We start from the raw sequence: 13,811 nt of genomic DNA, 5'->3' as shown, positions 1-13,811 counted from the left end.
TTTTTGTGATCCCAGCAATGTAGGGTAAAGTGATGGTTTTGAAAGGCTCCTCAAGAGGGTTCTTCTTCTTTTTTGGATGTCCTAATTAAAAAGAGACCTGATGGTTCAATGAGCCACTCTGTCTACAGGAAAGCTACCCATACGGATGCTTATCTGAAACCGGATTCCCACCACCATCCATCACAGAAGAATTCTCTCATCAAGACTCTGTATCATAGAGCCCAATGCATATCCGACCAGGAACACATAAGCAGTGAACTCAAGCACGTACACCAAGCTCTTAGGGCTAATGGTTACTCCGACTATACAATCCGCAAAGCTATCACTCAAACCATGAAGAAGAACCCTCTTGAGGAGCCTTTCAAAACCATCACTTTACCCTACATTGCTGGGATCACAAAAAAGATCTCCAAAATCTTGAATAAACACAAGATCCAGGTCCGTTTCAACACATTACATAAAATCCGTGATCTGGTTCCGTCTGTAAAAGATGTGATTCCGGACATACAATACCCTGGTGTCTACAAACTAAGTTGCCTCTGTGGTAGTAGTTACATTGGAGAAACCAAACGCCATATCTCGGACCGCATTCGTGAACATAAAGCAGACCTTAAACACGGTAGGACCAACACCTCGGCCGTAGCAGATCATTGTTCTAATTCAGTAGGCTCACATGCCATTGACTTTTCCAAGACGGAGGTTCTTTGTAAGCCATCTGGCTTCCATGAGAGATTCGTTCATGAGGCTATCCACATATACAAACACAGAGACAATTTCAACCGAGAAGATGGATTCTATCTTAGCAATCATTGGAAAGATTTGATAAATCATTTCAGTTCTTGATTGATTGTTCACGCTTACAGTGGCTTTCAGACAGCATACATAAAAACAAATTTCGTCTCCCCCCTCCTCTTTTCAAAAAATAGATGGACTAGTCCTGGCAAACAGCCAATCGTTGCGCGTGACGCAAACGTTATTTTTATATAAATAAATAAATATGCCGTTTTCAAAATAAATTTATGCAAACCGACACACCTGATGATGACCGTTTGAGTTATGGTCGAAACGTCGTGAGAATTTTTATTGTTTTATATATATTTTGTTATTTTGTTGTTTCTCTTCAACGTGACTTTACCGAAAAAACTAAGAATATGAATTACTGCAGTCACGAAAGCTTTAAATCAAAATTTAATCGCCTCTACGGGGAGGGTTTTCACATAACTTTAAGATCTTTCAACAAACTCCGGGATAAGAAAGCTCAGCTGATCGAGTCTCTCACCTTCCTGAAGAGATGCCGCGACTCTGGGGTAATACCAATCGCATTTACACTCACCTCTGCTACTGTAACTTCTTCTAATGCGAAACGAATTCTTTTCAAAACTAGCTTAGCTCTTATCTCAGAAAAAATCAGACTTATACGCACAGAACTAGATCAGTTAGACAAGACACTCTACAAATCACACTTATCATTGACGGCAATAATGTCCACATCGGATTGGGAACATGTAGACAATATGACTGCCTCTTCAGCTGCTACTATGTCGACCAAATGTAAGGAAAACCTGATTTCCAAATTTAACCTCCTATTCAACAAAAGACCGGACCCACACACCAAAAAGTTAGACGTTAATAAAGTCGTAATTAATCGCAGTAACAGTTCTATTTCCGATGGTCTGAAATCCGTTTTAGCTAAAGGTCTAAACTTTGCAGTCACACCTAAACACATACCAGTTAATGATATAATTGCCCAAGTAGACGTTGCTCTCAGGGGCCTGGGTCACATCGCTGCAGACGTAGCAAGATCTGAAATCGCTGCAACCCTCAAAAACGCTAAGATGCCAGCTAGCAACCTCAGCAAAAATGAGCGTTTTGAATTATATAAATTAAAAAAGAGGAATGATATTGTAGTTCTCTCAGCTGACAAAGGCAATGCTACTGTTATCATGGATAAAATAGAATACAACAACAAAATTAAAGAATTACTCGACGATGGTAGTTATACAAAAATAAAAAGAGATCCCACCAACAGCCTCGTCACACAAACCAACAAAATAATTTCTGATTCAACCGCATTAATTGATCAATCTAAACAGTTTTTATTGAAACCTTCTGCTGCCAGGCCACCAAGATTATACGGCTTACCAAAAATACATAAAGTTGATACACCTCTTCGTCCCATAGTCTCTACTATCAGCTCCCCCACCTACAAACTAGCTCGTTTTTTGTCTGAAATCCTGCGTCCTTTCACTGGAAAGACCACCTCTGCGGTACAAAATTCTACTCACCTGGTATCAACAATCAAGGGTATTTCCCTGTCCCCAGACGACCTGCTTGTCAGTTTTGATGTAGTTTCCTTATTCACCAAGGTTCCTGTACCTGACACCATTGCAATCATTGAAGACTTGGTTCATCAAGGACTAAACACTGAGGTACCCCCCCTGGTGAGACACTGTTTAACCAATACATACTTCACTTGGAATGGAACTTTCTACAAACAAACTGAGGGCACCCCAATGGGCTCCCCCCTTTCTCCAGTTATAGCTAACATTTTCATGGAGAAATTTGAGACTGACGCCATCCATACTGCCACTCTGCGCCCAACCTTATGGAAGAGGTACGTGGATGACACTTTTGTCATCTGGCCACATGGCCGGCCTGCTCTAGACCAATTCTTCGACCACATCAATTCCATACACCCAGCCATCAGATTTACCATGGAAGTCGAAATAGATGGCAAGATACCTTTTTTGGATGTCCTAATTAAAAAAAGAGACCTGATGGTTCAATGAGCCACTCTGTCTACAGGAAAGCTACCCATACGGATGCTTATCTGAAACCGGATTCCCACCACCATCCATCACAGAAGAATTCTCTCATCAAGACTCTGTATCATAGAGCCCAATGCATATCCGACCAGGAACACATAAGCAGTGAACTCAAGCACGTACACCAAGCTCTTAGGGCTAATGGTTACTCCGACTATACAATCCGCAAAGCTATCACTCAAACCATGAAGAAGAACCTTCTTGAGGAGCCTTTCAAAACCATCACTTTACCCTACATTGCTGGGATCACAAAAAAGATCTCCAAAATCTTGAATAAACACAAGATCCAGGTCCGTTTCAACACATTACATAAAATCCGTGATCTGGTTCCGTCTGTAAAAGATGTGATTCCGGACATACAATACCCTGGTGTCTACAAACTAAGTTGCCTCTGTGGTAGTAGTTACATTGGAGAAACCAAACGCCATATCTCGGACCGCATTCGTGAACATAAAGCAGACCTTAAACACGGTAGGACCAACACCTCGGCCGTAGCAGATCATTGTTCTAATTCAGTAGGCTCACATGCCATTGACTTTTCCAAGACGGAGGTTCTTTGTAAGCCATCTGGCTTCCATGAGAGATTCGTTCATGAGGCTATCCACATATACAAACACAGAGACAATTTCAACCGAGAAGATGGATTCTATCTTAGCAATCATTGGAAAGATTTGATAAATCATTTCAGTTCTTGATTGATTGTTCACGCTTACAGTGGCTTTCAGACAGCATACATAAAAACAAATTTCGTCTCCCCCCTCCTCTTTTCAAAAAATAGATGGACTAGTCCTGGCAAACAGCCAATCGTTGCGCGTGACGCAAACGTTATTTTTATATAAATAAATAAATATGCCGTTTTCAAAATAAATTTATGCAAACCGACACACCTGATGATGACTGTTTGAGTTATGGTCGAAACGTCGTGAGAATTTTTATTGTTTTATATATATTTTGTTATTTTGTTGTTTCTCTTCAACGTGACTTTACCGAAAAAACTAAGAATATGAATTACTGCAGTCACGAAAGCTTTAAATCAAAAAAAATCATCACCACTTTCATGACCACCATCATCACCACCAACATCATCATAACCATCGTCATCATCACCATCATTATCACTAGTTACCTCTTAACTGGGCAGTGTCAAAAGCTATAGAGCGCCTGGGAACGAATGATTAATACATAACAATCAAAAGAAAGCATTTTAGTGATCTACTAACACAAATAATGCTCAACTAACAACTGTAGTAGCATTAAATAACCGTTTCATTTTTCATGAAAGTAATCCATTATTTAACTACAAAACGTGACATCTGACTAATGCCCTATCTCTCTCCTCTCGTGATTGTTACGAGGGGACAAGGTTAATAAGTAAAAACAACAATAGTAGATGATGAGTTCGGAGGGGATGAGTGGATACTCTGCGATGTGTTCTGCTCTCCTTCTGAGATGACTCCACCACCAAGGCACAACCAGAGGGATGTGTGACTGCAACTCTTTACTTCAAAGTGTTCTTCTGAGGAGCATTGGTGCATCTGTGATTATGACCAGATGCACGCCAATAAACCCCAATTCACACCACCTCACTGCTCAGTACTGACGGGATTTAGTGCAAGTGTTAATATACTAGAACCACACCCAAATCACTATCTATTATATTATTAAAATCGTCTCTAAATATCAAACTCTTAACTGTGAATATATTTACTGTAATTAACTTAATCCAAATTTGTTAATATTAAAATAACAATAATACTCATTGTTAAACAGTTATAGTTATTTATGTTTTAACGGAGCTGTAAATCTGTGATACTTGTACAGTGTTCACACGAATCTGAATAGGTGCCCTGTACCCTGAATTGATTACTCTACTGGTGGGCGTGGTTTACTGTGCACTCACGTGACTCTATGGGTCCAATCCATGGCCATTATTACTTTCATTCGCATTTATACTTTAGTTAATTTACATTAAACACATACCGGCTACACTAACAATCTCTCTCATTATATTCTTGGTTCTTTCGGTCCAGTCACGTAGATGGAAAATAACAAATAACAAGTAATAAAATAAATGTTAATTAAAATGTTTTGAAAATAATAAAAGCAAAATACCCACGAGGTTCCGATCGCAACAAAAGCGGACTTCATCAGGCAGAGAGAAAAGAGGGGGCAAGCCTCCAAATGCAACTGCTCATAAGGGTTTCCAAACTGAGTGGGCGGGGGACGAGAGCTGGGAGTAGGGCTGCGCGACGCTAACAGCATGGGCGGGGCAGCCAGTCAGCCAGTGCCAATGTGAGAGTAGACAATAGGGGGAGGAAGGGGGTAGAGATAGGGGGAGAGAGAGGGGGGTTAGAGATGGGGGGGGGGTCATTGCACCTCGCTGATGGTAGAGGTTGACAGGAAAACACAAATTAAGTCACGACCCAAAGTGGTTGATGACATCTTTTCAATGATTGCTGAGTTTATAACCATCTCGGTTGACATTGTGTCTGTATATATGGATGGATTCATGAATGAATCTTTGTTGATAGCCAGTTGAATTGCAAAGTACACATCATCTTAAATAAATGCATTTCATGTGAGCCAGCCACATTAAAATAATGATCAACCACGGCAAAAGTATTGGTCCTGCCGTGTTTCAGATCTGCCTTATGTTCACGAACACGGTCCGAGACATGTCGCTTAGTTTCCCAATGTAACTGCTGCCGCAGATACAGTTTAGTTTGTAAACGCCGGGATATTGCATGTCAGGAATCTTGTCCTTCACAGATGGGATCAGATCGCAAATTTTATCCACTATATTAAATCGGACCTGGATCTTGTGTTTGTTCAAGATTTTGGAAATCTTTTTCGTTATCCCTGCTATGTAAGGCAAGGCAATGGTTTTGATTGGATCTTCAGATGGCTCCTTTTTCACGGTTGGGGTGATGGCTTTGTGTAGTCAGAATATCCATTCGCCTTGAGAGCCTTGTGTACGTGTTTGAGTTCACTGGTCAGGTGTTCATGGTCGGAGATATATTGAGCTCTATGGTGTAGCGTTTTGACGAGGAAATTCTTCTGGGACTGATGGTGGTGGGAATCAGGTTTTAGGTAGGCGTCAGTATGGGTTACTGTCCTGTAGACAGAGTGGCTCAATGAGCCATCTGGTCTCTTTTTGATTAAGACATCCAAGAAAGGTAGCATACCATCTTTTTCTACCTCCATGGTGAATTTGATTGCTGGGTAGATGGAATTGATGTGGTTGAGGAAATGTTTCAGAAACCGGTTGGCCATGTGGCCAGATGACGAACGTGTCATCCACGTCTCTCTTCCATAAGGATGGGCGTAGATTGGATGCCTGGATGGTGTCTGTCTCAAAATTTTCCATGAAAATATAGGGTGCCTTCAGTTTGTTTGTAGAATGTTTCATTCCAGGTGAAGTGTGTATTGGTGAGGCAGTATCTCACCAGGGCTGGTACATCAGCATTCAGTCCTTGTTGGACCAAACATTCAATTATTGCAATTGTATCAGGCACAGTAACTTTTGTGAACAAAGAAACTACATCGAAACTAACGAGCAAATCACCTGGAGACAGTGAGATGTCTTTGACAATACCAGGTGAACTGAGTTAAGTACAGAAGAGCTGGTCTTACCAGTGAATGGCTGCAAGGTCTCAGAGAGATATCGGGCCAGTTTGTAGGTGGGTGAGCCAATGGTGGAGATGATGGGACGAAGGGGTGTACCTTCTTTATGGATTTTTCGTAAGCCATATAGTCTGGGTGGTCTAGCAGCAGAAGGTTTAAAGGAAAACCGTTTGGTCTGTTCAATTAATTAAGCTGAATCTGTGATGATACTGTTCGTTTTTGTAACGAGGCAATTGGTGGGATCTCTTTTAATTTTTGTGTAGCTACCATCATTAAGTAGGTCCTGAATTTTGTATTGTACGCGGTATTGTCCATGATGATTGTGGCATTGCCCTTGTCAGCTGAGAGGATGACGATATTATCCCTCTTTTTAATTGAGATAACTCAAAGCTCTCCTTCCTACTGATGTTGCTGTCTGGTATCTTAGCGCTTTTGAGGGTTGCAGCAATTTAAAATCTTGTCACGTCTGCAGCGATGTGTCCCAAAACCTTAAGAGCTACATCGACCTGAGCAATAATACAGTGAGGGAAAAAAGTATTTGATCCCCTGCTGATTTTGTACGTTTGCCCACTGACAAAGAAATGATCAGTCTATAATTTTTATGGTAGGTTTATTTGAACAGTGAGAGACAGAATAACAACAACAAAATCCAGAAAAACGCATGTCAAAAATGTTATAAATTGATTTGCATTTTAATGAGGGAAATAAGTATTTCACCCCCTCTCAATCAGAAAGATTTCTGGCTCCCAGGTGTCTTTTATACAGGTAACTAGCTGAGATTAGGAGCACACTCTTAAAGGGAGTGCTCCTAATCTCAGCTTGTTACCTGTATAAAAGACACCTGTCCACAGAAGCAATCAATCAATCAGATTCCAAACTCTCCACCATGGCCAAGACCAAAGAGCTCTCCAAAGATGTCAGGGACAAGATTGTAGACCTACACAAGGCTGACATGGGCTACAAGACCATTGCCAAGCAGCTTGGTGAGAAGGTGACAACAGTTGGTGCGATTATTCGCAAATGGAAGAAACACAAAAGAACTGTTAATCTCCCTCGGCCTGGGGCTCCATGCAAGATCTCACCTCGTGGAGTTGCAATGATCATGAGAACGGTGAGGAATCAGCCCAGAACTACACGGGAGGATATTGTCAATGATCTCAAGGCAGCTGGGACCATAGTCACCAAGGAAAAAATTGGTAACACACTACGCCGTGAAGGACTGAAATCCTGCAGCGCCCGAAAGGTCCCCATGCTCAAGAAAGCACATATACATGCCCGTCTGAAGTTTGCCAATGAACATCTGAATGATTCAGAGGACAACTGGGTGAAAGTGTTGTGGTCAGATGAGACCAAAATGGAGTCCTTTGGCATCAACTCAACTCGCCGTGTTTGGAGGAGGAGGAATGCTGCCTATGACGCCAAGAACACCATCCCACCGTCAAATATGGAGGTGGAAACATTATGCTTTGGGGGTGTTTTTCTGCTAAGGGGACAGGACAACTTTACCGCATCAAAGGGACGATGGACGGGGCCATGTATCGTCAAATCTTGGGTGAGAATCTCCTTCCCTCAGCCAGGGCATTGAAAATGGGTCGTGGATGGGTATTCCAGCATGACAATGACCCAAAACACACGGCCAAGGCAACAAAGGAGTGGCTCAAGAAGAAGCACATTAGGGTCCTGGAGTGGCCTAGCTAGTCTCCAGACCTTAATCCCATAGAAAATCTGTGGAGGGAGCTGAAGGTTCGATTTGCCAAACATCAGCCTCGAAACCTTAATGACTTGGAGAAGATCTGCAAAGAGAAGTGGGACAAAATCCCTCCTGAGATGTGTGCAAACCTGATGGCCAACTACAAGAAACGTCTGACCTCTGTGATTGCCAACAAGGGTTTTGCCACCAAGTACTAAGTCATATTTTGCAGAGGGGTCAAATACTTATTTCCCTCATTAAAATGCAAATCAATTTATAACATTTTTGACATGCGTTTTTCTGGATGTTTTTGTTGTTATTCTGTCTATCACTGTTCAAATAAACCTACCATTAAAATTATAGACTGATAATTTCTTTGTCAGTGGGCAAACGTACAAAATCAGCAGGGGATCAAATACTTTTTTCCCTCACTGTATCATCCACTGGTATGTGTTTGGGGGTGACTGCGAAGTTCAATCCTTTAGCCAAAACCGACTTTAGACCATCGGAAATTGGGCTATTACTCAGATTAATAACAACCTTGTCAACGTCTAACTTTTTAACGTGTGGATCTGGTTTCTTCTTGGAAAGGAGGTTGAATTTGGAAATCAGATTATCTTTAAATTTAGCTGACATTGTAGCGGCTGATGAAGAGGTCATGTTATCTACATATTCCCAATCAGATGTAGACATTTTTCTGTCAATGTTAAGTGCGATTTCAAGAGTGTCTTGTCTACATGATCCAGTTCAGTGCAGAGCAGTCTAATTCTCTCAGAGATCAGGGCCAAGCTAGCTCTGAACAAAATTTGTTTGGCATTGGAAGATGTGACAACAGCAGAGATCAGTGTGAATGAGGTCGGTATTACCTTAGAGTCACGGCATCTCTTCAGAAATGTGAGTGACTCGATCAGATGAGCTTTCTTGTCTCGGAGTTTGTTCAAATATCTTATGGTTATGTGGAAACCCTCCCCGTAGAGGCGTTTAAATTTTGAATTAAAACTTTCGTGACTGCAGGAATTCATATTCTTGGTTCTTTCAGTAAAGTCACGTAGATAGATAACAAAAATAATACAATTAACTTAAAATTAACATTTTGTTTAATAAACTGAAAATAATAAAAGCAAATAACACACGATGTTTCGATTAGCAGTCTTCATCAGGCGGAGAAGAAAGAGGGGGCAAGCCTCTAAATGCAACCGCTTAACCTGACGTCACTATTGTAACTAACTACAACTCGTTTCCCCTGACAATGAATGCCAGATTCACGAGTGCATTGCTCTCCAAGGCGGTCACCACAGTGAGTGCACAAAATCCCCTCCACATCAACGTTGGTGCAGCGCCTCGATTCTAGATCTGAGAATGACGAAAAAATCGTCCCGACTGCCATGCAACATGAACTCTCTGTAGCAGATAGATGGGAACGTACTGCCCTCTACTGCCTGAGTCGTGACGTAGCCAACACGGTGGCGTGTAGCCTAGTACAGTAATGTCGTCAAGGCTCCATTATTGCAACTCGCTACTCTACGGGATGTCTGTAAAAAAACATTTGCAAACTGCAGCGTGGACAAAACTGTCTGGCACGCGTCGTGACGGGTACTGCAAGATGGGGCCGTGTCTGTCGAGTGCTCGGCGAGCTGCATTGCCGAACTCGTTCATTCTAAAGGTCGCACTCATTACACCCAAAGTTCTTGCCACAAATGAACCACAGTACCACCTTGCTGAGATCGTCAAGGAGCATGAACCATCGTCACGTGATCTCTGGTTATCCTGTCAGCGGCTTTTGGCTCGCCATCGGTCACTGCATCACGTGCTTTCAGATGTGTTTCTGCGACCGTCTGGAACGCTCTTCCTTCCGATATTAGGAAGCTACTGAGCTGTGCACTTTTACATCATCTGAATTGACAAACTAACTTCTTTATAACTGCTTTGTTGTGTTTAGTTTATTGTCGTTTCCTCGCACCTCCGATTAGCATAGTTGATCTACGTATGGTGCGAAAGAAGTTCAACACACACACACACACATGGACGAAAGGTCACTTCATGGGATGTCAGAGGTAGTTGTGTGATATCTAGTTCTGTGGGCCATGCTCTTAACACGAAAGGTTGCGCTGCACTTTGAGGGATCCAATGGATTCTGCATCTCATGACATGTTACCACTATAAGGATCACAAATATCTGGGTTAAACTCCTGGCTATAAATCTCATCAACGCCGATGTCCAATTGCCATCAGAATGTGATACAGCTGCTCACCCCGAGCTATAAACGCTCTGATAGTGCATTGTCTTTGTACTGTTCACATTTAGACGTTCTCTGGTCTGACACAGCTGGTGAGACTAGGCCATAAAGAAGTCTGTCCTTTGGTGTAGGCAAATCAGTTTCAAAGACAATGCCATGTAACATTATAGTTACATTATTATTAAAGACAATTGATATATTATCAGAGCCACATCTGTTTGCATGTTCACCACAAGTACTGTGCGTGGTCAATGCGATACTTAATGTCATTAAAAAGGTTTCTATTCGGCGTTTGAACATCTTAACACACCTCCTGTTCTTTTACCAGAAAGGGTAAAACCTCTTCTCATTTTTCTTACGAGATGTACTCAAGTGGGCGCTGTGTTGTTGTTTCCCTAGAATTTATGGTCGTCACCCCAGAGAAAATGAACGCTGTAGCAAACAGCACGATTTTCCTTCCCTGTTCCTGCACCTCTACAATCAGCGGCATTGCCATCACGCTGGTGGAGTGGTTCAGGATCATTGATGGACGTAAAGAAATGGTGAGTTACAAATCTCTATATCATAGTAAGACATCTAAATGTGGGAAACCTTGCCTAACGCGGCTTTTTTTAATGTGTCGGTTTGTCGGAACACGGTGGGTGATCCATAATCGAGGTTGTTTTGGGTTAGTTCGCTTAAATATATAAATGTGTCGTCAAACCCACCAGGACCCGACACAGATAATAGTAAGGTTTGTCACATAAACAGAACGTGCCAGTTCGTTATGAGTACAGCACACCGGTGTGTTGCAGAGCATAGCCACAACATTTACAATCTGAGTACGACGTTTCGCCAGTAATTACAACTTGCTTCATCAGGCGACAGCCAGATTTGTAGATGTGATGGCATCACTTGTGAGCACTTCTTGAGTGATGGGGGGGGGGGGATTAATGAATGCATATAAATGAGAATGGGTTATTTATAGGGTAGTCAACGTAATCTCTGCATCTTTTGAGGAACGGCAGTGAAGACAACAACTTAATCCTCTTAATTCGGAGTATCTCCAATTTTCTGGTTTGAAGAAAAGTATCCTCCCCATAGAGGTTAGTCAGTTTAACACACAGGCTTTCAAGACAAATATCATCGTGAGTGCCGTGGTGATTGGATTAGTAATGGAGACCATTTTTTTGTGTTAAGGCGATATTGAAAACCAAAGAGTGTACACATACAACAAGAAGAAGAAGACAACCTGATGATGCAGGTATTGATGAGAAGGAAACTGGCGCTATTTGGACACATCTGCAGGATGGACAACAACAGGCAATTTCAAAGTCACGTCGTTCTGAAACATGGAAGGAACCGGAAAGAGAGGAATACCTGACGTAGAATGGCTTGATGACGAGATAAGAAGAGATTGGTGCCAGAAAGACGTGGCCACTATTTAAGCAGATTGGCACGACAAGACAGAGGGAAGTGGAACTGAATGTCTAAATGTGCAATGGACACCTTACGGGCCATCTGCCCATAGATCGCGATGGTGATTATTATGATGATGGCACACATGGCATGAAGAGCGACTCAGCATCTGTTAGTACAATAACAAGGGCATAAATCGTGCAGAATTAGTTATAGCAAACAGGGAGGGAGTGATAATTTAGGACCAGGAAGGAAACCCGAGCTTTCCCACGAGGTCTGTTACTTTGTCGAAGGCGGTTTTGCCCAACCCGGCATTTCCCAGGAATGTTTGGCGAGGTCTGCGTGCACTGAGCTAAGGGGTGTGGTGCCCCAGTGTAATATTAGTGAACACCTATTTCATTCTCAGAAAGGGTAAAACCTATTCTTATTTTGCATACTTTTGTAGAGGACTTATTTAGAGAAACGTTAAAGATTCAATAACTAGAACAGGCCAGATGGCTAAACATGCGGAGAGTAAAGCACTGTAATTAAGGGCAGGGAGAGAGGAGATATGAAAGGGGAGCATCACGAACAGTCGGGGCGCTTGCCTGGGGTGAAGACGAGTTGGTGGCTCCACACAGGGGCAGTACTCGTAGGAGAGATGTGAACCTCCCACACACGAAAACAAAGATCTACCTTCATCTTCAAGAGCGTCCTGTTGGAACTTCTTTACACTTTGATAACGGCAAAAAAAGGTCCTGTAGATCTAACTGCTCAAACCCGAGCTATAAATCCTCTGATACCTGCATCGTCTTTGTGCTATTCACCTTTTGGCTTTGTTCTCTGGTCTAAAATTGGTGGTGAAACAAGGCCATGAAGACGGCCGTCTCTCGTGTAGGCCAATCAGTTTCAAAGACTGTAAGTGTTTATCAGAGCACTAGCAGGAAGTACCCAATATTGGTCTTCTATATAAAAACACAACAAATAACACACACACAAATACTAAGCTATCATGAAAGCCTGGCGTTATGTTTGTCTGTCCATTTGTCCGTCAACTAAACTTTAACAACCTTTCAGAAGTCCTGACTCAAAAAGTTGCAGAAAGTGGGGGTAAAAAGTTTATCAAAATGGTTTCCAAAAATTGTCGACCCTCCCCCAATTTATTTGACCCCTCCCCCCACCCAATTTTTATTATTTATTTTATAGGTATATATAGCTGCACACCCTACATACAATAGCATCAGTAGTATCCAGTGACTCTACAGTAGTATCTAGTGAATATAGCAGTATCTACTGACTCTACAGTAGTATCTACTGACCCTACAGTAGTATCTACTGACTCTACAGTAGTATCTACTAACTCTACAGTAGTATCTACTGACTCTATAGTAGTATCTACTGACTCTACAGTAGAATCTACTGAATCCATAGTGCATCTACTGACTATAGTAATATCTACTGACACTACACTAGTATCTACTGACTCTGTAGTAGTATCTACTGACTTTGTAGTAGTATCTACTGACTCTACAGTGGTATCTACTGACTCTATAGTAGTATCTACTGACTCTACAGTAGTATCTACTGACTCTACAGTAGTATCTACTGACACTACAGTAGTATCTACTGACTCTACAGTGATATCTACTGACTCTGTAGTAGTTTCTACTGAATCTACAGTAGTATCTACTGACTCTACAGTGGTATCTACTGACTCTGTAGTAGTATCTACTGACTCTACAGTAGTATCTACTGACTCTACAGTAGTATCTACTGACACTACAGTAGTATCTACTGACTCTGTAGTAGTATCTACTGACTCTGTAGTAGTATCTACTGACTCTATAGTAGTATCTACTGACTCTACAGTAGTATCTACTGACCCTACAGTAGTATCTACTGACTCTACAGTAGTATCTACTGACTCTATAGTAGTATCTACTGACTCTACAGTAGTATCTACTGACTCTACAGTAGTATCTACTGACTCTACAGTAGTATCTACTGACTCTACAGTAGTATCTAGTGAATATAGTAGTATCTACTGACTATATTAGT

General features: G+C 41.8%; 1 protein-coding gene across 1 annotated transcript in view; it reads left to right on the top strand.

Annotated features, from left to right (window-relative positions):
• LOC142906971 (junctional adhesion molecule-like) overlaps window positions 1-13,811 on the top strand; it is a 49,424-nt gene that overhangs the window by 29,453 nt on the left and 6,160 nt on the right. The window contains exon 4 of the mRNA XM_076055830.1: window positions 10,776-10,918. Within this exon, the coding sequence (XP_075911945.1) occupies window positions 10,776-10,918 (143 nt within the window). The remainder of the gene's footprint in view (window positions 1-10,775; window positions 10,919-13,811) is intronic.

The sequence above is a fragment of the Petromyzon marinus genome, chromosome 73 (assembly GCF_048934315.1).
Source record: "Petromyzon marinus isolate PM22_M1 ecotype Great Lakes invasive population chromosome 73, UKy_Petmar_22M1.pri1.0, whole genome shotgun sequence".
In the NCBI taxonomy this organism is placed as follows: domain Eukaryota; kingdom Metazoa; phylum Chordata; class Hyperoartia; order Petromyzontiformes; family Petromyzontidae; genus Petromyzon; species Petromyzon marinus.
Note: the sequence above shows the minus strand (reverse complement) of the source record. Positions and strands in the feature narration are given on the sequence as shown.